This window comes from Trichosurus vulpecula, chromosome 2 (assembly GCF_011100635.1).
Source record: "Trichosurus vulpecula isolate mTriVul1 chromosome 2, mTriVul1.pri, whole genome shotgun sequence".
Lineage (NCBI taxonomy): Eukaryota > Metazoa > Chordata > Mammalia > Diprotodontia > Phalangeridae > Trichosurus > Trichosurus vulpecula.
In genome coordinates this window covers 264,469,239-264,496,733 of record NC_050574.1, presented here as the reverse complement: position 1 = coordinate 264,496,733, position 27,495 = coordinate 264,469,239, and the positions used below count along the sequence as shown (strand labels likewise).

The 27,495-nt window shown below is 42.0% G+C and overlaps 1 protein-coding gene across 1 annotated transcript; it reads left to right on the top strand.

Moving 5' to 3' along the window:
- The first annotated feature begins 82 nt into the window (after positions 1-82).
- LOC118839671 (von Willebrand factor A domain-containing protein 5A-like) lies at positions 83-27,290 on the top strand. The gene is made up of 18 exons (XM_036747180.1): positions 83-107; positions 6,782-6,833; positions 6,957-7,159; positions 7,560-7,782; positions 7,923-8,098; positions 8,408-8,522; positions 12,376-12,542; positions 12,815-12,903; positions 13,121-13,265; positions 14,275-14,354; positions 14,652-14,766; positions 15,426-15,590; positions 16,072-16,172; positions 16,389-16,642; positions 17,212-17,364; positions 24,434-24,570; positions 24,950-25,076; positions 26,003-27,290. The coding sequence occupies exons 2-18, from the start codon at positions 6,791-6,793 to the stop codon at positions 26,080-26,082; spliced, it is 2,373 nt and encodes a 790-aa protein (XP_036603075.1). The 5' UTR covers positions 83-107; positions 6,782-6,790; the 3' UTR covers positions 26,083-27,290.
- Positions 27,291-27,495: the final 205 nt, after the last annotated feature.

Sequence of the window (27,495 nt, the reverse complement as noted above, 5' to 3'; positions counted from 1 at the left end):
CATAATTTGTAGTCAATGCCTAGGGGAGGCAGGGCTCTCTAGGAAACCTAAACTGATGCTTTTTTTTCACTTTGCCGGCAAACTCGGCAGCCCGAAGTACTGAGCAGGTAGGTTATTGACGTCCCCTCCCCAAAACCTGGGATTTTACTCCTGTCCCAGGATATAGTGCCTTTGCTAACGGTGTACGTGGGGTTCCCTCCAGCCCTCCCACCTCCACTCCCTCTCTCACCCTCATCCCCACCCGCACCCGAACCCTCTCAGCAAGTTCTTCTAGCTCAGGCTCTGGGACTCAAATTTGTCTGTGTCCCTTCAGGGGACTCCAGGAGACTCAGTACAGGGCAGCCTATTTCCTTCTCTTCCTGATGGCTCACTGCCTTCTGTATCCCATGCCCTCGACACCCGCATCAGCGCTGGGACAGAAGGGGTGCAGCCTCATGCCCACCTGCGCAGAGTTTCTGGCCGCTGTTGGAGCCTGGTCTTCCCAGAGGCTCATCCGCAGGAGTGATTTCAGTAGTATCTGGCGGGTCCTGGTCCTGAATGCAAGGTCCCCGAGAGTCTGAGTTTACTTTTGCCGCCGTGGCTGGGAGTACCCCTTAAAGAAGTAGCGTCAGCACTACGGGGCTCTGGCTGATTCAGGCAAGCGAGGATTTCTTATGCTAAGTAGGGAGAGTGTGGGCCTAAGAGGGAAAGAGACAGTCTCTAAATCTGGGCTTGGGTTTGAGAGCTTACACCTGTCTGGTGTTTACTATCTTTGAAAACCCGCGTCCACCACCCCCTTCCCCCCCCCCCCCCCCCACTATTAAACGCCTTACTTTCCGCCTAAGCTTGAGAGGGAGGGTTGTGCATTAGAAAGAACTCTGAACTTGGGACCAAGATTCAGAAGACCTGAATTTGAACTCTCTGAACCTGGGACAAATCACTTCAGTCTCTAGACTTCAGTTTCCTCTATTAAATGAAAAGCGAGTCCTTTTTTTTTTTTTTTTTTTTTTTTGCAGGGGAGAAGGCAGGGCAGTTGGGGTTAAGTGACTTGCCCAAGGTCACACAGCTAGTGTGTCAAGTGTCTGAGGCCGCATTTGTACTCAGGTAAAGCGAGTACTTCTTATGGAACCTTCCAGCTCTAACTTTCAGGGATTATGAGAACTTTGCACTTATTGCCCAGGCCTTGTTTGTTTCGACCATTTTGGACAATCAATTTATTGCTCAGTCCCTTCCTCCTCTTTACTTAGAGCTGCCAGACGGGGAGAGTTCTCTTTCCAGCTAGATGTGCTGATACTGCAGGTTCTATTATCTAGGCATTTCTGCAGGGCTGCTCCTTGTTCTGACTGCATTTTGCACACTTAGCTAGGATTTCCCTGATTGTTCCTCATCACATTCTTGGTGAAACTTGGGGCTGGATGTTTAGAGTTGACTTGGCGGTGTCATGTGAAGTAAATATGGACTTCTGTGCTCGCTGATTTCTCAGGGTGAGCCTAGGTTTTACTTCTTTAAGGTGATAATTAGCAAGCATTTATTAAACACTTACCATGTGATGAGACAGATAGGCAGTACAGTAGATAGACTTCAGACTCCTCGGTGAGTTCAAACTCACCCTCAGACACTTACTAGCTGTGTGATCCTAGGCAAGGCACTTAACCCCGTTTGCCCCTCAGTTCCTCCTGTGTAAAATGAGTTGGAGAAGGAAATCTCAAAGCACTCCATTATTTTTGCCCAGAAAATCCCAAATGGGGTCAAGAACAGTTAGACAGGAATGAACCTAAACAACAACAAAAAATGTGTTAGGAGCTCATATTCTGTGGGAAAAGAAAACATGCAAATAAGTAGAGATCTAGTAAAATATTATTAAATACTAAATAAAAGTGATTGTTAAATATTCAAACATTTTAAAAATAGAAATTCAGGCTGAGTATGGAGGGCCAAGGAATTTTACCACAGGTTTTCAGAAGGCTAGGAACACTTACCATCAATTTTCATTTTCTTGGTATCCTTGGGAAGTTTAGCCAAGGTTAGCAATGACTTCTAGGGACTCTTTCGACCTTTTATTATTCACTGAATGTTCGGAGTTTTGTCTTGTAAGCTATCTTGTTAGAATTTTTTTTAAGTAAGCAAGGGCAGCACTCTTTCTTTCCATAAGATATTAGGGTGCCAGAGGTAGTCTCCTTGTTTTCCCCAGAGAGCCCCTGGGATATGATACAGGTCAGTGAGTGACTTATGGCTAATGATGGAGACAAGGCTAGGACTTCATTGAGCATGACAACCCTGACAACACCCAATAGGATCACATATTTAGATGAGTCAAGTCCTCAGATAAATCAAAGCCATGAGTTGAGGAATAAAACGTCTTTAATTGAGATACCAGGGTAGGAAACCTGCCACTCTGGGGGATGTCCTGGTAACCAAATCACTGTGAAAGGTTATGTCAGCAGGGTGAAGCCCACCCCTGGAAATGCAGAGGAGTCCAAGCTGGGTTGAAAGCAGAAAAGTTTATTAGGAGGAAAATCAGACAGCAGTGCCAAAGTTCCAAAGTTCCTAGTACAAAGGAGCCCATAACCTAGGAGAGGCAGGGGAGATTCATGCTTGAAAAGCACACAGAGGTGGTTCATAGAGGGGCTGGGAAAAATAGACAATCTAAGGGGTGGGCAGAGAAGCAGGACATTTTGTGAGAACAGTTAACCACATGGCTAGTTTGGTCCAGTTTGGGGTGCAGGGCACGCAGCTCAGCAAGGTCAACCAGTGAATACCAGCAAAGGCATCTGGGGGTGAGCAAGACTTGGGCTCACTTCAGGCTCCTGATTGACTCCCTTCAGCAAACAGGCTTGCTGTGTGTCCAATGCATCTGCCTGCTAAGGCACTCATAGAAAACAGACATATTAATCTCAGGGGCACTTCCATAGTTCTTATACTTTGAGAAGAGGGGAAGAGGTAGTATGAGGGAACAAGACCTAGTCATGAGATCACAGTGGCCCTTAGCAAAGAAACACACTTTATTCCGGCTGTTTTACCCTTCATCTCAGGAGTCCCAATGGAAGGGGGCAAGGGTGTGAGAAGCTGAGAAGCAGCTTAAGCTAGGTTCTGTTACAAAGTAAAATCTCTGGGTGGGGAGACTTAGGGTGCAGTTCAGCCCAACCTAATCATGAGTAAATATCTTAAGAGTAGGAATGTTAAGACATTACTGAAATTCTGACATTACTAGGATCATGAAGAAAGTGGCAAGTAACATTTGGTGTTAATTTCTGTCATTAGATTAGCAATTTTATGTCAGAAGATACTCTGGTGAGGAAATCCAAGAACTAGAGGTAGAAAGCAAGGTGGGCAGAAGAGTTGGATAAAGACCAGTGGTAGCAGAAAAAGGTATGGTAAATAATGTCACCTAAGTATATTGCAGACCTTTTGAAAGAGGACATCAGTGAGGAAACTGAGACATCACAAATTTGACTCAGACATTTCAATTCTCTAAACATCTGCTAGAACGCTTTTCTTTTCCCTCCCCTTCCCGAACCAGAATAGCCAATACTTTTTTGACTTTCTTTAATGTTAATTTCACCCTTCAAAAAAAGGAAAAACCAACTAAGGGAGGTTCATTTTGAATCAGATGCTCACCAATGTGGAAGAACTGGTTGTTGGGCGGAGGGGACAGAAACTTTGGTGGGAAGTAGATCACTCTAGCTTAGAATTTGTGATAGAGAAGTGGAGAGCCAGGCAGAGTTTGACACATGCTATAGATTTTAAGAACAGACTTCAAGGGGTACAGAGACAGAAAAGGTTGGATTGCATGGCCCAGATTTCTATAGGTTTTCCAAAGCAGTAGGAAACCTCTTCAATCTCTTGGAGACTCCTTTTAGACTGTGAGGTCCTTAAAAGCAGGAACTATCTTCCTTTCTAAACTTGTATCACACTGCTTTGCACACAGTAAGTACTTAATAAATGCTTTGTCATATATTCAACCAACCATTGTTAATGACCTCAATCCAAGGCTGCTCTCAAAAAGGAAAATCTTCAGTGAACCCCCCTATGAGTGGATAGAGAATTTTTCAAACAACTTAGATTTTTTTCATAGTTGTAAAAAAATTGAAGCAAGGTCAGGGTAATGAAGAATGAATTCAAAAGTATACCTTTGTCCTGTAAGAATAACAGTCAACCGACATAAATCAGGGGCATTTTTGTATATTACTAACAAAGCCCAACAGCAAGAGAGAGAAAGAGAAATTCCATTTAAAGTTACTGTAGACACTATAAAATATTTAGGAGTCTACCTGCCAAAACAAATCTACGAACTGTATGAACACAATTACAATACTTTTCACGCAAATAAAGTCACATCTAAAGAGTTGGAAAAAACATCATTGCGCCTGGGTTGACCGGGCTAATATAATAAAAATGTCAGTTCTGTCCAAATTGATTTACTTATTCAGTGCAATGCCAATCAAACTACCAAAATTATTTTATAGAGTTAAAGAAAATAATAACAAAATCCATCTGGAAGAACAAAATGTCCAGAGTATCAAAGGAATTAATGAAAAGAAATCCTAGGGAAAGTGGCCTAGTCATAACATATTTTAAATTGTATTATAAAGCAGCAATCATCAAAACTACTTAGTACTGGCTAAGAAATAGAGCGGTGGATCAGTGGAATAGGTTAGGTACAGAAGACATGATAGTCAATGACTATAATAATCTACTGTTTGATAAACCCAAAGACTCTAGCTTCTGGAATAAGAACTCACTATTTAAGAAAAACTACTGGGAAACCTGAAAATAGACCAACATCTTACACCATATACCAAAAAGAAGTCTAAATGGGTACACAATTTAGATATAAAGGCTGATACTATAAGCAAACTGGGAGAGCTAGTTTACCTGTCAGATTTATGGAGAACAGAAGAATTTATGAGCCAACAATAGAGAATATTATGAAATGCAAAATGGACAATTTTGATTACATTAAATTGAAAAGCTTTTGCACAAAGTCAATGCAACCAAGATTAGAATGAAGCAGAAAATTAGGGAAAAATTTATACAACCAGTATCTCTGATAAATGCCTCATTTCTAAAACATATACAGAACTGAGTTAAATTTATAAGAATACAAATCATTCCCAAATTCAGAAATGGTCAAAGGACATGAATAGGCAGTTTTTAGGTGAAGAAATTCAAGCTATCTATAATCATATGAAAAAATGCTCTAAATCACTATTGATTTGAGAAATACAAATCAAAACAATTCTGAGGTACCGCATCACACCTATCAGACTAGCTAAAAATGACAAAATAGGAAAATGATAAATGCTGGAGAAGTTGTGGGAAAATTGGAACACTGATGCATTGTTGGTGGAGTTCTGAACTGATCCAACCATTCTGGAGAGCAATTTGGAATTATGTCCAAAGGGCTATAAAACTGTGTATACCCTTGGACCCAGTAGTATCATTTATAGGTCTGTATCACAAAGAGATCATAAAAAAGGGAAAAGGACCCACATGTACAAAAATACTCATAGCAGTTCTTTTTGTGGTGGCCAAGAATTGGAAATTAAAGTGATACCCATCATTTGAGGAATGGCTGAGCAAGTTGTAGTATATGAATGTAATGGAATAGGAATGTAATGGAATAGGAATAAGAAATGATGAGCAGGTGGACTTCAAAAAAAAACCTGGAAAGACATATATAAACTGATGCTAATTGAAGTGAGCAGGACCAGGAGAACATTGTACACAGTAATAGCCACAATATACAATGACTAACTTTAAATAGACTTATCTCTTCTTAGCAATGCAAGGACCTCAGACACCAAAAGACTCATGATGGAAAATGCTGTCCACATCCAGAAAAAAACTATGGGGTCTGAATGCAGATCAAAACATATTATTTGCTCTCTCTCTATTTTTTTCTTTTTTTGTTTGTTTCTTCTTTCTCATGGTTTCTCCCGTTGGTTCTAATTCTTCTTTACAACATGACTAATGTCAAAATAGATTTTATATGAATGTATATGTAGACCCTGTATCAAATTGTATGCCATCTTGGGATTGGGGGAGGGGAGAGATGAGGAGAAAATTTGGAATTTAAAATCTTATGAAAATGAATGTTCAAAACTAAAAATCAACAAATTTTTCAAAAGTGGTTGCTAAATTGAATGGATGAATTAATAAAGAAATGAAAACATATCTAATTTAAAAAGAATAACATTCAAGAGTGCTGAAACATGGATTGAGGTGAGGTGAGGTAAGGAAAGCTAAGGAAGACCCCAAAAACGAGAGAGAATCTGGCTTCCTTTAGGATTTAGGTCACAGCTTGGTAAGACTCAGAGAGGATGGTTCAGCAATAGTATACTCTCCTTTGAAACAACCACAGCTCCTACCACTGGAAACAAACCCTTTTGTTGACTATATTCCTCCCTGAATAAAGGATGGACTGCCCACTTATGTCATCTTTTACTTTCCTGTACCTGTTCTGCAGCTGAAGCCACTTATCTTTTAGCTTTTGTGAGTCTCCTACGTGTAGCAGCTAGTACAGTTCTATCAGTAAGTCTCACTGTTGCTAAGTTAGTGGGTCACTGACTGAGTCTAGGGGAACTTGACTCTTGGCCTCTCAGATTGAAGAGAGACATGTCTGTTCTCTTTGACCTCTTTCTTCTTTCCCTCTTTCTTGCCATCTTTGCCTGCCTTCCAACTATTGGATTGTTTCTTGCAGAGGATTCTGGTTCCAATAAAAAGTCAAGTCGACAATGGTGTTGGAATAACATCTATGGATTACTTAAGATTTCATTTTTCTTTTTTTTTTTTTTTAAAGAATTTCACCATGGAGTACCCTTGTGGTCTTCTCACCTGCTCCAAGCAGCCAGGTAAGACTACCCTGAATCCAAGCAAGGTTAAGAAAAAAGAGAGAGAACTCTAGAACTCTGTAGAACTTCTGTGTGGTCTTTGGTGCTGAGAATTGAGGGCTGTTGTGCATTTCCTTCCTCCAGTGCCTCTTAAGAGCATCTCTGTGGCTGTGTCTATCCGTGAGTTTGTGGCAGATGTGTCTGCAACCCTGGACTACAAGAATGAGGAAGCAAATCCTGTGGAAGCATTCTTTGTGTTCCCCATGGATGAAGACTCTGCTGTTTATAGCTTCCAGGCTCTGGTGGATGGGAAGAGTATAGTGGCAGAAATACAGGAGAAGCAGCAGGTAGTAGGCATGGCATCCCAGGGCTCCCCTTTGCATTCTTCATGTTAAATTGGTATGTTTTATTGTAGTCTCAGTGGGGAAACACTGAATTGCTTTTGTCCTCACTGGAGCTGCTGTTTTGCCCATAGTGTTCTCTTCTGTCAAACGAGTGGGTTGAACCAGGAAGTCCTCCAGGGACTTTCTGACCCTGAATCTCTGTTTTCTTGACTGAAGCCCTTTGCAGAGAAGTCAACCTGAGTGGCTTTTGCTTCTGCCCTCAGCCCTGCTATCATTTTCTCACTGACTGACTCCCCTAACCCCTTTCCTTATCTTCCCTTCTGCCTCTCTCTCTAAAGCCTTCTTTTCCTCTTCTACTTGTTCCTCAGACTTCTTCATTCCTACTCTTCCTCTCACCCCTCAGGCCCAGGAGAATTATGAGAATGCCATCTCCCAAGGCCAGCAAGCCTTCCTTCTGGAGCAGGATAGCAGCTCTGGTGACATCTTCAGCTGCAGTCTAGGAAATTTGCCCCCTGGCCAGAAGACTACTGTCACTCTGAGCTATGTTCAGGAACTGTCACTGGAGGCAGATAGGGCTGTTCGCTTTGTCCTACCAGCCGTCTTGAATCCACGCTATATCCTGCAAGGTGAGGAGCCTGGCCTCCTTCAGTAATGAGGGGGTGGCAGATTGTGGATAGAAGAACAATGGGGACATCTTGTTCTACCTGGATCCTGTGACCTAGGTAAGAAAAGGGATCTGGGATCCTCACTGTGTGGGTCATTGCAGAGTCAGCTGAGGCAGACAACATCACCTCTCGAATCCCTCGGTTTCCTGGCACGGAGCTGCCTTACACATTTAGTGTTACTGCCAATGTCTCCTCTCCCCATGGCATTAAGAAGGTCAAGTCCAACTGTCGCCTGAGTCCTCTGCAGTACTTAGAAGATGATAGGACTGTTGCCCAGGTAACTAACTAGACAGGTTACATCATTTCTTTGGTGCCCCTGCCCACTTCCATACCTCAAACTCCTCCTTTTTGTTTCCAGTTGCTGTCCAATGTCCTGAACTCACCCATCAGATAATCATATTGTGCCTTCTCCCCCTCCTTCTAGACCCAGATGTTTCTCCTTTCATGCCAGCTCTATCCCAGAGTATTACTGACCAAGGGGAAGTTAACTCTCTAGCCCCTTGTTCTCATCTGGGAATCCAGAAGAAGCTCCTAGGTTTTTCCATCTTGTCTTAGCATTGCTCTGCTCTGCCCCATCCCCTTTCAGGTTTCCTTGGCTGAAGGGCATCAGTTTGATCGGGATGTGGAGATTCTGGTTTACTACAGAGAGGTGAACATACCCAGTGTGTCTGTGGAGCTGGCCCAGGCTGATGCCAAACCAGGTGAGCCAATCTCAGGAGCTTGCTCACCTTGCTGAGGAACTACCTTCCAGGCATGCAGACACTTGACAGAGAGATGCTGAAACAGTTGTGGGATCAATGTAACTATGGTATGCAGTGGTAGTCTCAGGAATCCAAAGAGGGAGATTCATTACCTTACTGAAAGAGAACAAGGAAGGATTTCATTATTATACCACATGTAGAACAGCTAAGACTTTTAAAGAACAAACTTACTGTTCTGAATATTAAATATTATACTCTGATAGTTTGACCTACTTTAAAATCATGATGTAATATAGTCTCAGACCCAGAATCCCAGAATTGGAAGACATAGCCAAGACCCTACTGTCTAATGAAGAATCGTTTTATAGAAGCTGTTCTTTAACTGTGGCTTCCCTGCTGTGTGCTTCCACAGTTCGTTTAGTTGGTGGGACCTTATATTTTATGCATCTTCAGTTTAATGTAATTAGATTAGGCACATAGTTCTAGATGGATGAGATCTTTTGAAAGTCTGCCTTGTGATGTGTTACCAGTTCAGTTGTTTAGTCCAACACATCTCTCTGATGTACGTCACATAATGTCATGGGGTTTAGAGGTACGGCCTGCATGTGATGGTTCTTTGTCCGATACAATTTTTCATTAGCTATTTTATTTTATTTTTTGTTTATTTAATATATTTCGTTTTCAGCATTGATTTTTACAAGAGTTTGAATTACGAATTTTCTCCCCATTTCTACCCTCCCGCTCTCTGCAAGATGGCGTATATTCTGATTGCCCTGTTCCCCAGTCAGCCCTCCCTTTTGTCACCCCACTTCCCTCACATCCCCCTTTCCTTTCTTCTCTTGTGGGGCAAGATAAATTTCTACACTCCGTTGCCTGTGTATCTTATTTCCTAGTTGCATGCAAAAACTTTTTTTGTTTGTTTTTGAACATCTGTTTTTAAAACTTTGAGTTCCAAATTCTCTCCCCTCTTCCCTCCTTGCCCACCCTCCCTAAGAAGGCAAGCAATTCAACATTGGCCACATGCCTATGATTATGTAAAACCCTTCCACAATACTCATGTTGTGAAAGACTATGTTTTGCTCCTTCCTAACCTATCCCCCTTGATTGAATTTTCTCCCTTGACCCTGTCCCTTTTCGGAAGTATTTGTTTTTGATTACCTCCTCCCCCATCTGCCCTCCCTTCTATCATCCCCCTTTTTTATCTTCTTCCTCCTTCTTTCCTGTGGGGTAAGATACCCAATTGAGTGTGTATGGTATTCCCTCCGATTTACTCATTCCTCCTCACCTACCCCCTTTTCCCTTCCTACAGAAATGCTTTTTCTTGCCACTTTTATGTGAGATAATTTACCCCATTCTATCTCTCCCTTTCTCCCTCTCTCAATATATTCCTCTCTTATCCCTTAATTTGATTTTATTTTTTTTAGATATCATCCCTTCATATTCAACTCACCCTGTGGTCTCTGTCTATATAAATATATATATATATATATATGTATATATGTATATATATGTGTATATATATGTATATCTATGTATATGTACATGTATATATGTGTGTATATGTATATATATACATATCTATGTGTGCATATATATATACACCTACATACATACATACATACACACCTATATATATATATATATATATATATATATATATATATATATATATATAAACACACATATATATATGCACATTCCTTTCAGCTACTCTGATACTGAGGTGTCATGAATCATCCACATCATCTTTCCATGTGGGAATGTAAACAAAACAGTTCAACTTTAGTACGTCCCTTATGATTTCTCTTTCTTGTTTACCTTGCCATGCTTCTCTTGATTCTTGTGTTTAAAAGTCAAATTTTCTATTCAGCTCTGATCTTTTCACTGAGAAAGCTTGAAAGTCCTCTATTTTATTGAAAATCCATATTTTGCCTTGGAGCATGATACTCAGTTTTGCTGGGTAGGTGATTCTTGGTTTTAATCCTAGCTCCATTGACCTCCGGAATATCATATTCCAAGCCCTTCGATCTCTTAATGTAGAAGCTGCTAGATTTTGGGTTATTCTGATTGTGTTTCCACAATACTCAAATTGTTTCTTTCTGGCTGCTTGCAGTATTTTCTCCTTGATCTGGGAGCTCTGGAATTTGGTGACAATATTCCTAGGAGATCTCTTTTTGGGATCTATTTGAGGAGGTGATCAGTAGATTCTTTCAATTTCTATTTTACCCTCTGGCTCTAGAATATCAGGGCAGTTCTCCTTGATGATTTTTTGAAAGATGAGATCTAGGCTCTTTTTTTATCATGGCTTTCAGGTAGTCCAATAATTTTTAAATTATCTCTCCTGGATCTATTTTCCAGGTCAGTGGATTTTCCAATGAGATATTTCACATTGTCTTCCACTTTTTCATTCCTTTGGTTCTGTTTTCTAATGTCTTGATTTCTCATAAAGTCACTAGCTTCCACTTGCTCCAGTCTCATTTTTAAGGTAGTATTTTCTTCAGTGGTCTTTTGGACCTCCTTTTCCATTTGGCTAATTCTGCCTTTCAAGGCATCCTTCTCCTCATTGGCTTTTTGGATCTCTTTTGCCATTTGAGTTAGTCGATTTTTTAAGGTGTTGTTTTCTTCAATATTTTTTTCAGTATTTTTTTGGGTTTCCTTTAGCAAGTCATTGAGTCATTTTTCATGGTTTTCTCCCATCATTCTCATTTCTCTTCCCAGCTTTTCCTCTACTTCTTTAACTTGCTTTTCCAACTCCTCTTTGAGCTCTTCCATGGCCTGAGACCAGTTAATATTTTTCTTGGAGGCTTTTGATGTAGGCTCTTTGACTTTGTTGACTTCTTCTGGCTGTATGTTTTGGTCTTCTTCATCTCCAAAGAAAGATTCCAAAGTCTGAGACTGATTCTGAGTGCATTTTCGCTGCCTGGCCATGTTCCCAGCCAACTAATTTGATCCTTGAGTTTTTTGTCGGGATATGACTGCTTGTAGAGTTAAGAGTACTTTGTCCCAAGCTTGAGGGCTTGCACTGTTGATTTCAGAGCTATTTCTATACAGCCAGCTCTGCCACACCAGCACTCCTCCTTCCTCAATAACCACCAGCCTGGACCTGACTCATCTTAAGCCAGCTCTGCAGTCCAGCTCTGATCAGCCACTGATCCAGGCCCCAGATGGGCCTGGGGCCAGAAGCAACTGCAGCTGTAGTTCTGTGGCTGCACCACCCCCGCTGCCCCTGGGGCAGTGGCCAAACCACGAACTCCTTCCACTCTGTCCCTGCAACTTTTCCCACTACCCTTCTCTGTTATCTTTGGTGTTTGTGGGTTGAGAAGTGTGGTAACTGCCACAGCTCACTGATTCAGGGCACTAGGGCCGGCTCCACCCGGCTCCCGTTCTGGTTGGTCCTGCCATTGCCCACACTGGGCTCTGCTCCACCCCGCTCCCAGTTCCGTGTGCGATAGGCCTCATACAACGACCATCCAGGCTGTCCTAGGCTGGATCCCTGCTTCTCTCTGCTATTTTGTGGGTTCTGCAGTTCTATAATGTGTTCAGAGCCGTATTTTATAGGTTTTTGGAGGGACCTGGGAGGGGAGCTCATGCAGGTCCCTGCTTTCCAGCTGCCATCTTGGCTCCGCCCCTCATTGGCTATTTTATAAGTTGTCTTATGGCCTTTCACAACTAGGGCAAAAATGCCAACCAAAAATAAAAGCTCAAGGTGTAATAATGCCACCCTCTATCCTCACTCAGTTCCTTTCCCACATTTTGTTTTTTAGTGTTTTATGGTTTGTCTATATATATATATGTATACATATGTGTGTATATATTTCTAAACTTATATTTTTATATTTTTACCTCTGGGTAGGTTCCCTGATGGGAGATCCAGCTGTGATGGTGAGTTTCTACCCTGGCATCCCTAAGTCTCGGGTAGAGAGCAGTGGTGAATTCATCTTTCTCATTGACCGCTCAGGGAGCATGTCTTCCCGAATGAATAGAGCGGATTGGTATTCCTCACGCATTGATAATGCCAAGGTACCAGTTTCTTTTCCCTGTTATGCCCCTTTTGCATATCCTTTTTTCTAGGAGTGAAAATGGAATTTAGGGGATTCAGTTAGTCTTGTAATATACTGGCTGACTATTTGGCCATGGTGGGCTGAATTCGAAAGTACCCACTTTAAGGATAACTCACTGGGACTGGAATCATGGAGAGAAGAACAGGGTGAGACCCAAGTATCACAAGAATCAAAAATGGCAGACAAAATTTTTTTTTTTTAAATCTCTTCTCTGCCTTTCTTCTCACTCAGGTAACTCTGATCCTGCTGCTGAAGAGTTTGCCCCTCGGCTGTTTTTTCAATATTTATGGCTTTGGATCCTCCTTTGAGTCATTCTTTCCGTGAGTCTCTGGCTAGAGTCACTGAGGTGGGCAGGAAGACAGAGGGTAAAAGGGGAAGTTTTAAGGGAGATATTACAAATGGTATAGTTCCAGAATTCTAGTATAAGCCCTGTCTTTGGAGCTGGAGCTTATGAGAGGGAGAAGAGGCTTAAGTTCCTGACACTGCTGGAAAATATCTCTCATGGAACTCTCATGTATATGTATGTATGTGTCTCAGAGAGAGTGTGGAGTACACGCAGAAGTCCATGGAGGAGGCTGTGCAGAGAGTAAAGGCTCTAAAGGCAAACCTGGGAGGGACTGAAATCTTAAAGCCCCTGAAGGACATTTATAGCAAGTCCTGCAGGCCAGGCCACCCTCGGCAGGTGAGGAACTGGGACTGGGAGAAAGGGAGACATAAGTCTTGTTTAGTTGATGGGTCCTTAGCATTAATCCTGTCTGAAGTCAGAGGTGATTAGGTTTGTTTTGGAGGCAGTTTGTGGTTCAGTGACTTGCCCAGGGTCCCCCAGCTAGTAAGTGTCTGAGGCTGGATTGGAACTCAGGTCCTGTTGACTGCAGGACTGGTGCTCTATCCTTTGGGACACCTAGCTGCCTCATGTTAAATCAATTTTAAGAGCAGATTGGGGAGGTCTAATAAAGTCTCCTCTCCCATAAGAAATATCTCATCCCTTGCACTACCAATGAGACCTATTGGCTATACCATAACAACAACTGAAAATTCAAATGGCAATTTATGATGCAGATGACATAAATGAGAAATTATATAAATGATAATAATATAATTTATATCATTTGATTCCTACAACAACATTGTGAGGTTGGTCCTACAGATGTTATTTTCTCCACTTCACAGCTGGGCAAACTAAGGTTTTGGGTTGCATGACTTGCTCCTGGCCACAGAACTAGTTAAGTGATAGAGACGGCTTTGAACCCAGGTCTTCACTGATGGATTCTAAGTCCATCATTCCTCCTGTTACACCCAGTGCCTCTCCAAATTTCTGCAGGGTTTCAGTGAAAGGTCCTGCTCACAGAAGACCCTGACTCAGCAGTTTAGGAGGCTCTAAAACCTGAATGAACTACCAACCTCACAGTTGTTGAGATATATTTAAAGCGATTAGCGCAGTGTCTGGCACATAGTAGGTGCTTCATCAATGCTTGCTACCTTCCCCCTGCCACAGCCCCATATCCCAGCCTTAATTGCATCTACAGGGCTGCTGAGAAGTGGCCTCCAGTCTCCCCTTATAGACCCACAGTAATGTGGAACTCAATAGTGAGGCAGCCTCCTCTATTTTACGACATCTACTATAGTTTGGGTCCAGGGAGGAACCTGAAGTGGCTTTGACAGGATCTGTGGCTGCTTGTCTCCTTCTGCAGCTCTTCATCTTCACAGATGGAGAAGTTAGTGATACTTGGAGGGTCATTGCTGAAGTTCAACGCCACAGTCAGAATCACAGGTATGGTTTTCAGGATTCAGCCTGTGACACAGACTTACTCACCATGGCTCTGATCCTCAGTTTCTTCATCTGTAATATGAGGGGTTTGGGCCAGAGAGCCTCAGAGGTTTCTTCCTGCTCTCCATCTATGATTCTATGATGATGATCTGTAGATGGCTGGCTACCTAAAGAAGGACTCTGATCCCCTACCTGTCCTCTACCCTGTAAGGCATTTGTCCTCTAATTCCCCACTGAAGTACGAGTCAGGAAGCCTTTCCTGAGACTTCCTTTGCCCAGCCTGCTGTCTTCTCATTACAGGTGTTTCTCTTTTGGAATTGGAGAAGGGGCTTCCACCAGCCTTATTAAAGGCATTGCTCGGGCAGCTGGGGGCACTGCGGAGTTCATCACAGGCAGGCACAGAATGCAGTCCAAGGTGACATGATTTTCTTTTTTTCAAAAGCATCTGTTCCCCACTGAGGCATGACAGTAGCAACCTGAGCAGGGAAAAGTCCTTGTCCCCGTGTCCTGTGCTCTAGTGTTTTTTTTGTGTTGAGGTGCTTGGGAATGTGCCTGGTGGGTGAAGAGGGACCTTTCCCTTTCTGGGCCTTGGGCCCTTACAGCTGTAGATCTGAGAGCTCTTGAGTGTGGAGCAGGGGTGACCTCACTGTGTATTGAAAGGGGTCCAGGATGTTCCCTGGGAAAGTCTCTGGTTATAACAGACACTTAAGACAAATGAACATGAAGGGGATAAAAGGTATAGACTAGAGCTGGCCTCAGAGACCAGGACCTTTCCTTGTTTCCCTGGAGATTATGGCTCTACAGCTTGGACTTACCTTTGTTGTCAACTGTAAAAATTCCACTATCCCAATTTTCATGTAAATGACAAAAAGAATGGGGGGAATGGATTGCTGTGATATGTTCAGGAGTTTGAAAGAGGGTTGAAGCCTGGTTTCTCACTTGACCAAGGAGGAGGAAATGTCTTCTCAGTTATTAATTATTCTCTCCCATCAAGTTCCCTCCCTGCCTGCAAACCCTCTTTTTCTAGACATCCTTTCCACTTCAAGCTCTGCAGCCTCCATTCTCTTTCTGCAGGCCCTCCAGTCCCTCAAGTGGGCTCTGCAGCCGGTGGTACAGGACATCTCCCTGACCTGGACTCTACCTCCTGGGCTGGAGACTACCTTACTCTCCCCACCTCCTACTGTCATCTTCCGGGGGCTGAGGTTAATTGTCTATGCTCAGTTGAAAGGGACAAATGCAGTAAGTGCCCATTCCTACTTTTGGGTTCCATGGTTGTGGTAGCAGATGTCCAAACTCTGTCTTGGGCTTTTCCTTTTCTGTTAGAAAGTGGCTATGTGGGCTCTTTTAGAAGATGGCATGTGGAAGAGAGGAACAAGTGCTCTAATTTCCTTTCCCTTCTGGTATACCTGGACCTTGATAATATTTTTTTCTTAACCTGACTCCATTCTGATGTAGGGTGGTACGTGGGACAGAGTCATGGCTCTGGGCCAAGGACCTAGGTTCAAATCTCAGCTCGGATGCCGATGAGTTATGGTCAAGGACAAGTCGCTGAACTCCTTTGAGCCTCTGTTCCCATGTCTGTGAAATGAGGGAGTCAGACTGGATGACCTCTGAGATTACTGCAATCTTTAGAGCTATGATCTTATGTTTGTGATGTAGAACTCAAAACTCCCCTTAAAGGGCTGTCTATTCCCTGACCTCTCTGCTTATCCTTTTCCAGTCCAAAGAAGCAGCAGGTGAGGTGTGTCTTCACTACACACTCCAAGGTGATACCTTCAAGAACACAGTGACATTCTCCCTGGAGCCTAAAGCGGATGACAAGTAAGAATCCTTGGCAATTCCTCCCTTCTTTTTCACCTGCCTGTTTTTGAGGCTTCTCTTCCTCCCTTTCTCATTAATCTCTCTCCTGTGGACCCAGACATCTATTCTTTTTATTCCTCATTTGCTTTCCTTGGTTATTGGGAATCCTTTGGAATTAGAGGTTAGGACTCCCTTTCCAGGTGCCCATAGGTAGCACAGAAGATGGTCTTGTTCCAGACTTACCATTCATCGCCTGGCTGCCAAGTCCTTGATCCAGACCCTTGATGGAAACTTACAGGATGCTGCAGAGGAGAAGAAAAGAGTGGTGGATGTTAGCCTTCAGTCGGGAGTTGTCTCCTCTCACACTGCCTACATTGCTATCAACAAGGAGCTCAATCAGCCCATTGTGGGGCCCCTAACTCGGAGGGATATTCCATTGGGTTCTAAGCTTTACATGATGATATTCCCAATACCACGTTTAAGAGGTGGAGGTAAGGTGGAACTGAACCCTTTTACTTATTCTAAAGATACGGAGGTCATATTGGTGTTTTCTGGAACACCAATGTTTTTGGAGTTTCTCTTTTCATTCCTCAAAATAATGACTGGAATTCTCAGATACTTTATTGGAGTAGCTTTCCTGCTGCAGTGGGAGGGGAGGAAACATCCCTTAGGGGAGATGGAAAATCATAGAGAAGAAAGAAACTGGAGGAGGAAGAGGTATTAAAAAGTAAACATCTTAGAGATTAAGAAGGTCATACTTGCTAAAATTATGTCCATTTTTCTCCTGTATCTCCTAAACTATAGTTATATAGACGGGTGCTAAATGTTCTGTAGCTGGCTATTAACTCCCAAGAAAATATTGGGGACACACTGAACAGCAGGTGTGCAGGACCACTTTGACACCTACAGAGACAGAAGCTTCTAGGGGAGGATTACATAGCCAGAGAGAGTATGCCAGGGGCCACACCTGGAAGCATAGTCTGCCTTCCTCTGGACTTCCTGCCTGACCCAGGGATACTGAGGTTATTCTGATATTATTTCCTGTCCTAATGGGTTCCAGGTGGTTCACCATCTCCTCCACCCCTTCCGTGTTCATATGCCGCATCTCCCAGATCCATCATCGTAAGAGAGACTGCTAATAAAGGCAGACTTCATGTCTGGAATGATAGCAATCTCTGTGACTCAGACTCTTCCACAATGATATCTGCCAAAGGTATGATTCCATTTGTTTTTATTTTGTATTTTGGTCTTTTCCTCCTGAGGATTTTTCAAAAGTCCCCACTCTCTCTTCACAAAAAAGAAGACTTCCATGAGGGTAAATTTGGTGAAGACTTCTTTTAAAATGGCATCCCCCCAAGGGAGCCCAAGGAGCATGTTCACAGATGACTCCATGGCTAGAGGTGAGGGGGATTCTGGACTCTGCTTTGGGTCATTACCCCTTTGTGTGCAGCAAACCTCTTGTTCCACATGATTGCTGCTTTGAGGCTTTACCTCTGAAAAGTAGTAGGCAAGACAAGGAAGTTGATTTGTTTCCATATTGCCACTGTGGGCCCTGCTTGGCTGCTTTATCCCCTGGTTCCTTAGATCATTTCTTCACAAAGGTATACCCTTCTTGGTGGCTAAGTATTAGCTCTTTCTTCTTCTGTCTTCTCTGCTCCAATCTTCACTAGACTTTATGACTCCCAGTAAAAGGAGAGGAATCTTGTTTAAGAAGGTTGGCACCAAACCACCCCATCCTTTTCTAGGATCTCCTATCACAGATGTGTCTGGAGTGCTCCTTACTATGTGACCAGTGAGGTTATAAGGAGTCACTGGAGTTTATTAAGAAGGAAATTCACATGGTTAGGTCTGCATTTTAGGAAAATCACTTTTGCAGATGTCTGGAAGGTGGACTGGGGTGGGGAGAGACTTAAGTGAGTGAAGAGAGGCCAGTGAGGAGGCAATGCATTAATCCCTGGGGCAGTGAATTAGGTTGATGACCATGTAGGTACATAGAAAGGAAAGAGAGTGCTTATGGGAGTTAGACGTGATCAGATTTGGCAATTGATCTGGCGGCTGTGTGGGGTGAATAAGAGGAATTGAGGATGACTCCAAGATCATAAATCTGTTGCCTATACTCTTAACAGAAATAACAAAATTATGGAGGTGGATGGATTTTGAGAGGAAGACAATGAGTTTTTTTGTGGACATGATGTCTTTGAGATGCCTACAGGATACTGAGTTTAAAATGTACAATAGGCATTTGGTCATGTGAGATTATATCTCTAGAAGAGAGATTGGGGCTAAAAGTATAGATCTTGACATGATCTGAATGGAGATAATTAAAGTGATGGGAGCTGGTTATATCACTTAATGAGTATGAAGAGAAAATAGAAGACCTAGGGTAGAACTTTTGAGTATAAGCACAGTTAGGGATCATTGTATGGATGGTGGTCCACAAAAGGAGACTGAGAAGTTTTAGCCAGATGGAGAGCAGTGTCACAAAAATTGCTAGAATTCTAGCCATTTTATTCCTGTAACGCAAACTACAGTCATGTAGGAGAGTGAATATCCAAGAAGCTAAGGGTGCCTGCAGTGTTAATTGCTGCAGATATGTTGAGAAGGATTAGGACTGAGAAAAGTCTATCTGATTTGGAAGTTAAGAGGCCACTGGTAATCCTTGGGATCCTTGAAGAGTTTGGCCTTTGTTTCCTTTGATTAATTCAGTGTCTTTGATTGAGTCTTACTAGGTGCTAAACCCCAGGCCCAAACCCCTATCTATTAGGTGCTAAGCCTATGTAGGCATGAAGCCTTCAAGGGCCTAGGGGGAGGTGCTAAGACCAGAGCCAATCATAGGAGCCTAAGTTCTGGTGGCTCAGATGTCATTTGATGATGTCTGAAACTGTGTAAAAAGAGTGAACAGAGTTATTTGCTTAGGGCTCTCACTCTTGGTGGCACTCTGATGTGGAGATTCCAGGCAGCTGTAGTTAAGAGCCCTCCAGCTTGCCCAGATGTTGGGGACTTGGTTAAACTCTGGTAACTGTGTATTGGGATTTGAATCAGGCAAGGTCTGTCTGTTGATGTTTTTAATTTGTTTGTATTTGCTCTGAAGTTCAGGGTGTTGGCTTTTTCCCTGAACTAAGTGAATTTTATTTGTATGCTGGATTAAAGTAAGATTGTTAACCCCTTAACGTTGCTTTCCTTAGTAAAGCAGATCAAAAGAACCTGGGCTTGCAGCATTCTGTGAGCTGGTTGTTGTTGGTTTTATACCCCCCACAGCAGCTGCTAGCTGGATTGTTGAAACACTTATCTCCGTAACAGGTAGTTCTTGCTGATGGTTTTAGATGAATATTACTTATAATTTTAGGAAAAATTGCATTTCTATGCTTTCTAGTGTTTTTAATAGGAATTGGTGTTGTGTCTTGTCAGAGGCTTTTTCTATATGTATTGAGATCATAGGATTTCTGTTGGTCTTGTCACTGATGTGATAAATTACGCTGAACCAGCCTTGGCATATTCCTGATATAAATCCCACCTGTTAATAGTGTATGATCCTTGTGATATGTTACTATAATCTCCTTGCTAGTATTTTATTTTAATTTAGTATTTATTTAAAATTTTTGCATCAATATTCGTTAGGGAAATTCATTTATAGTTTTCTTTTTCCGTTTTCACTCTTCCTGATTTAGGTACCAGCACCATAATTTGGTAGGTCTCATTCTCCACCTATACTTCCAAATACCTTGTATAGTTGCTGGGATTAATCGTTCTTTAAAACGTTTGGTAGAATTCATTTGTGAATCCATCTGGCCCTGGGGATTTTTTTTAGGAAGTTCATTGATGGCTTCTTCAATTTCTTTGTCTCAAATGGAGTTATTTAAGTATTCTACTTCCTCATCTATTAATCTGGGCAGCTTATATTTCTATAAATATTAATACGTTTCATTTAGATTGTCATTGATTGGCGTATAATTGGGCAAAATAGCTCTTACTAATTGTTTTAATTTCTGCTTCATTGGTGTTAAATTTGCCCCTTTCATTTTTGATACTGGTAGTTTGGCTTTCTTCTTTCCTTTTTTAAGTCAAATTAACCAATGGTTTATCCATTTTATTGTGTGTGTGTTTCCCCACGCCCCCACCCCACCAATAAAACCTGCTTCTAATCTTATTTATTCCTTCAGTGGTGTTCTTACTTTCAGTTTTATAGATCTCTCTCAGTTTTCAGGATTTCCAATTTGAGGTTTAGTTGAGAATTTTTAATTTAATTCTAAATTTTAACCTAGAACAGTTTTTTTAAGTTTGCATGTCCAATTCGTTGATGCTTTCTTTCTGTATTTTACTGATGAAAGCAATAAGAGATATAAAAATTTTCCTAAGTACTGCTTTTTCCTGCATCTCATAAATTTTGTCATGTTGTCTCATTGTTGCTTTTCTCTTTAATGAAATTATTGATTGCTTTCTGTGATTTCTTCTTTGACCTACTTATTCTTTATGATTAGATTATTTGGTTTCCAATTAAGTTTTAATCTATCTTTGCACTTTATTGAATGTAATTTTTATTGCATTATGATCTGAAAAGGATGCATTTAATATTTCTGCTTTTCTGTATTTGGTTTTTTGTGCCCTAGTATGTGGTCAATTTTTATGAAGGTGCCATGTACTGCTGAGAAAAAGGCGTATTCCTTTCTATTCAGTTTTCTCCAGAGATCTTTCACATCTAAACATTCCAGAATTCTATTCACCTTCTTAATTTCTTTCTTGTTCATTTTGTTGTTAGATTTATCTACTTCTGAGAGAGGGAGGTCAAGGTCCCCCACAATAGATAGTGTTACTGTCTATTTCCTCCTGTGACTCCTTCAACTTCTCCTTAAAAAATTTACATATTATACCATTTGGTGCAGATCTGCTTAGTATTAATAGTACCTCATTGTCTATGGCACCTTTCAGTATGCTTTAGTTTCTTTCCTTACCTCTTTTAATAAGGTCTGTTTTTGCTTTTACTTTGTCTGAAATCATGATCACTCTCCCTGCATTTTTTTTTACCTTAGCTGAATCATAATACCTTGTGTCCAGCCCCTTATCTTTACTCTGTATGTCTCTGGTTGAAATGTATTTCTCTTAAACTGCCTATTGTAGGATGCTGGTTTTTAATCTAGTCTGATATCCATTTCTGTTTGATAGGTATATTCATCTCATTCATATTTGTAATACTGATAACTAATTGTGTATTTATCTTCATCCTGCTTTCCCTTGTTTTTCTTTCTTCCTCTCTTCCCTTTCATCCTGTCCCTCCTCACAAGTGTTTTATTTCTGCTCACTGCCTTCTCCAGTCCACCCTCTTTTCTATCAGCCCCACCTCTCCTCTTTTGTCCTCATCACTTTTTACTTCCCTAAAGGGGAAGACAGATTTCTATATCCAACTGAGTATGTTATTCACTCTTTGAACCAATTCAAATGAGAGTAAGATTAAATTTTGACTGCCAGCCCCCATCTTCCCCTCCATTCTAATAGCTCTTTCATGCCTCTTTTATGTGAGATGATTTACCCCATTCTATCTCCCCCTTCCCTCTTCTCCCACTACAATCTTACTTCTCCTTTATTTTTCTTTGAGGGGGGGCGGATATCATCCCATCATAGTCATCTCAAACCCACATCCTCTGTCCATGAATATTCCTAATTACCCTTATATTGATAAAGTTTTAAGAGTTACAAATATCACCTTGCCATGTGGAAATATAAGCAGTTTATCCTCATTGAGTTTCTTATGTTTGGTTTCTCTTTCTTGTTTCTGTTTTACCTTTTTATGTTTCTCTTGAATCTTGTATCTGAAGATCAATTTTTTTTATTAAGCTCTGCAATTTTAATTAAGAATGCTTGAAACTCTTCTATTTCGTTAAATAACCATTTTTTCCCCTGAAGGAGCATACCCAGTTTTTCTGGGTAGGTAATTCTTGGTTGTAATCCTAACTCCTTTGCCTTGGAAAATATCATATTCCTTGGAATGGTTTCTTCCATGTAGAAGCTACTAAATCCTATGTAATCCTGACTGTGCCTTCACAATATTTGAATTGTTTCTTTTTGTTACTTGAAGTATTTTCTTCTTCACCTGGAAGCTCTGGAATTTGACCATGATATTCCCCAGATATTCCTTATTTTGGAATCATTTCAGGTGGAAATCAGTGGATTCTTGCCATTTCTCTTTTATCTTCTGATTCTAACATATCAGGGCAGTTTTCCTTGATAATTTCTTAAAATATGATGTCTAGGCACTTTTTTTGATCCTGGGTTTTTCTGGCAGTCCCATAATTCTTAAATTATCTCTCCTGGATTTCCAGGTCAATGTATTTTCCAATGAGAAATTTCACATTTTCTCTTTTGTATTCCTTTAATTGTTTTATTGTATCTTGACATCACATGAATCATTAGCTTCCTCATGCCCAATTTGGATTTTTAAGGAATTATTTTCTTCAGTGAGCTTTTGTACCTTTTTTTTCCCATTTGGCCAACTATTTTTTTTTAAGGAATTATTTTCTTTGGTGAATTTTTGTGTAATTTTTTCCATTTTTTGTGTATGTTTTTCCATCTTTTTGTGTTTCTGTTACCAAGCTGTTGACTCTTTTTCCATGATTCTCTTGCAATACTCATTTCTTTTCCCAATTTTCTTCTTCTTTTCTAATTTGCTTTGAAAAACCCATTTTAATTTTGAATATCCTGACATATAATTGGGGAAAAATAAAATGTTATTTAAAAAATTATCATTAGGGGAAAAAAATGAATAAAAATAAATCTTAAGCTTTTCCATGAGTTCATTTTTGGGCCTCAGACCAATTTGCATTTTTCTTTGAGGCTTCACCTGTAAACGTCTTGACATTGTTGTTCTCGTCTGATCCTCCCTGATACCATAATAACTTTATATAGTCAAGTTCCTTTTTTTTGGTCACTTTTCTGCCTATTTTCTTATTTTGTACTTTTATGCGACTGTTGGTCTGTTGTATTGTACTGTCCTATACCTCTTGGCTCTGGGGCCTTGCTGATGACATTTTCTGGGCCTCAGGGTCGATGAGCAGACTTGTACTGGATTCTGGGCAGGGTGGGGGGCTCATTGTGGCCTTATACTTCAGCCAGTGTCTTGCTGCTAGCTGGCTTGGGGGGCAGTGTGGGGGTGTAAGATCCACCAACAACCAGCACCCAGAAAGCTGCCAACACACTGCAAAAGCACAGGTTCTTTTGATCTGCTTAACTAAGGAAAGCAAGGTGAGGGGGTTGACAAGCTTATTTTAATTCAGCATACAAATACCATTCACTTGGTTCAGGGGAAAAAGCCAGCACCCTGAACTTCAGAACAAAATACAAAGTACAAACATCGACAGACAGACCTTGTCTGATTCAAATCCCAATACATAGTTACCAGAGTTTAACAAAGTTCCAGCATCCGGGTTATGAGCTAGAGGGCTCTTACCTACAGCTGCCAGAGTCCCCCCATCAGCACACCAGCACTAGTGAGAGCCCTAAACAAATTACAAACATCAACAGACAGACCAAATACAGATTCATAGTTACCAGCATCTAGGTTCAGCCCGGGAGCTCATAGTGAGGGCTGGCCCAGAGTCACACGCGCCACCACTGCTGTGGGTAAGAGCTCCAAAGAGAGAAAGCCAACTCCTGGTTTTATATCTTCTTCAGGGTCAGGGGTGAGTCACACATGTGACTCACCCACGTGACCTAAAATCGTCATAAAGAGGCCACTTAAACCCACGTGGTCTAAAAGCCTCTGCTGTCCCAGACATGTCACTCAAACTCATGTGTAAACTAGGGCCTTCCCTGAGGCAAGGAGGCACCAAGGACACCCAAATCTAATCAAGGAAACAAAGGCCAAACTCTTTGAGGGTTAAACACTTGAACTAAGTCCTAAGAGCCCATTTTGCTTACCAACACAGGGGGCAGGCATCACTACTAATCAGCAGTCAGAGTAGGGAGTAGTTGGTGGCCTGCACTGGGGGTGGGAGCCTTTCTCTCTTGTTGGTCTGTGACTCCTGGCTTGCACTGTGCTGGGACCTACCTGGTGCATTGCTCTGGGGCTCAGCAAGACCTTGAAGGAATTGTTGTGGGGGGTGGTTGTTGTCTAAGGCTCCTTTGATATGAAGGCTTAGGGCTCTCAAATTCAGGTTACTGCAAAGGGCCCTCTCCATTTTACCCTGCTGATGTGTCCTCTTTTGTGTCTAGTAGATCTCTTCAGATTGACATTTTCCCTCAGCTGCCAAGGGGGTGTGAGTGATGCTAAAGTTTACTGTTTTTTCCTCCAGACACATCCCCTCCAGTTTCTCCACTTCTGCAACTGATTTCCCTCCAGAAGGCAGATGGTTCCTGGGAACTAGATGAAGCTCTGGCCTCAGTCCTGGGTCTGAGTGTTCAGAGTACATTGGCTGCATTGCCTAACCAGGTAATGTCCCAGAGAGAGGAGGGCATAGGGTGGCGGGTATATTGGGGGAAGAGGAAGACAGAGGGAGCTAAGGAGAGCAATCCACCTTTGGACAGAGTGATGGGAGTCATTGCCCATTAGGTGTGGTCTGTGACTGAGAGAGGTTGATAGAAACGCTTTCTAGGCCTTAAAGCCAGATACTTTCCCGTGTATAGATGCTCAGTAAACATTTGTTCATTGAGGAGAGCAATAAGGGCAGGGAACTGGAAGGAGAAGTAGATAATCTGTCTGGGATCAGTCTTTTCTATGGTCCTGGAAGGGTCAAGTACCATCCAAAGGTTTGGTTGCCCCTTTCTAGGGTCCCGTGACCCTGGGCCTTTGGGTTCCATATATTTTCTAGAGTAAAGATGTCCCAAGGTGGGCCACCATCTTAGCTATACTGTGGATGCATAGCTCCAGTTGGGACCAGAGAGAAGAATGGGAACTCCTGGAAAGGAAGGCTGTGGCATGGATTCAGGCTCGATCTGGTAAGGATTCTGTCTTAACCTTTTTTCCTCAAAAATCAGGACACTTACTATTCCCTCAGGATACTGACTCATCAACCTGTCTAGGGTGGCAGTTGGAGGGATTGATAGCCTGATTCCTTTCTATTCTACTTGTTGGTCTTTCAACCCAGAGAAAGGACTCACAGATAGTGGGGGACACAGAGGAGACCAGAGAAGGTTGGAAATGCCTATGGGAAAGGGTGGTGGGATATCAGGAACTCTCCACAGAGTAGTCTTGGCTCTCTTCACATTCCTGCTGCCAGGCTGCTAGCATCCCTCCTACTTTAGTCCCATAGATGCCACCAAGGGTGAGCCTGAGACTGGACTAACAGCAATTCACTCCTCTGGTTTCAAAAACATTGTACCTTAGAAGTGTTTGTGGGGCCAACAAAAGTGAAAGGGAAATTTAAGGGATGAGAAAAGATAAAGACCATGACTCTTGGTGGGAATGTAGCAGTGCCTTCTTTTAAACATAATAAATGCTTAATAAATGTTTGCTGGAGTTAGAAATGTTTGGGGGAAGGCAGAATGAGAGTAGGGGTAGCTAGGTAGTACAGTGGATAGAGTGGTGGTCCTGTAGTCAAGAGGATCTGAGTTCAAATCTGGCCTCAGATGCTTCCTAGCTGTGTAACCCTGGGCAAGTCACTTAACTCTGTTTGCCTCAGTTCCTCATCTCCAAAGTGATCTGAGAAGGAAATGGCAAAGTACTGCAGTGTCTTTGCCAAGAAAACCCCAAACGGAGTCACAAAGAGTCAGACACTACTGAAATGATACAATTACAACACGGAGGAGAAAGAATGAATAAAGGAAGGAGGCATGAAAGGAAATAGGCTACAGACTGGTGAAGGTAATTCACTTCTCTGCTTTTCCTGGCATTTGCCCTGTTATCCCTCCTCTTGTGTTTACAGATTCCTCCCTTGGTGAATGCATCAAAGCTGCCAATGCTCTCCTGAAATCATCTGTGGATCCTGCTGTCTTTGGCCTGTGAGAGTAGAACTGGAAGTGTTTATGTGTGGCTGCTTCTAAAACCTGTTAATGTGCTTTTCCTTCCCTGTTATGCACATTCCCCATACAGATTGGTCCATCAGATTCCATTTGATTCAGTTCAAGTAGTTTTTTAAAGGCCCTGCTATGTGTTGGATATGTGCTAGGAACTAATGCAATGAAGACAAAAGCGAGAGCCTTCTCACAAGCAGTTTGCCTTCTGCTGGGAAAGTAGCAAGTACACAAGTCAGCAAATTTGAAAATATGTATCAAATAAATAAAAATAATTCTATAGGGCTAGGGGAGAAAGTAGGATGAATCAAGAAAGAACTCTTTCTGTTCCACAAACACTTTTATACTAGATCACTCTTTGTGGTTACCAGAATCTCTGTCATGGCATAAAATCCATGAAGTTCAGGGCTGGGGAAGGCAGGTATTACTCCAGCTTTTCCCCTTCCCCCCTTTAGACTATCTCAAGGCATATTAAAGAAGGAATGGTTTTCCCCTGTTTTATAAATGAGTAAACAGAAAGAGGGAGATGCCTAGTTTGGAGTTTCTTTTTGTCTTCGTGCAGGTAGGGATTTCACTCTCGAAAAGAGAGTTAAAATTTAGGTGGAGGTAGGACATGCATCTAGCATGACATATGTTATTGTATAGCAGAAGGAGAATTATTTGCATTAGATGACTTGAAAACAGTTCTCGAACACTATCTTGCACACTCCCAGGACAAAGCTCGTGAGCAGGTAAGGACCCCAAACAAAGGGAGCTAGAGGAGGAAGGCAAGCATTAGGTTTAACCTATGTGTCTGGGGGATGGGCTTGGGAAGAGATACCTAAACTGCACTGGACCATTCTGATTGTCTCTATGTGGCCTTTATATCCTCTACTTCTACGAGCACTGATGAGCTCCCCATGCCACCTATGGCTGCCCTTGGAGACATAGAGACTAATCTGTGCTCATGGAGGTAGAATGCTATGACTATAGGTTGTAGGCCCTTGGCTTTTATGCCCTATTCTCTGCTTAGCAAGAATAATAGTGGGAAGATGTAGATTAGAAATATACATCTCCCTCTCTCTGAGATGAAGGCAAAGGCCTTCTCTGCATGTTACGATCCTATATCCTCACTTGTTTTGTCATGGATATTAAGCTTTTCAGAAACCTGTTACTTCCTGCAAATATTCTACTACCAAGAATAAAATGACTTGCCTATTAGTGCTCTTCGTTTTATCTGGTATTTTATTCTGCCTGTTCACAGTGTCTTGGTCCTCATAGCCCTAAGCTGCTGTCCTGGTTGCCTGCTTTTCCCAGTGGACACACTCCACCCCTTCTGCTCTTTTTCTTCATGTGTCCTACTGTCCCATCTCATAAGTAGAACTCCATAATTCAGCCTCTAGTTCCAGTTCCCTTGGGTTGGGGA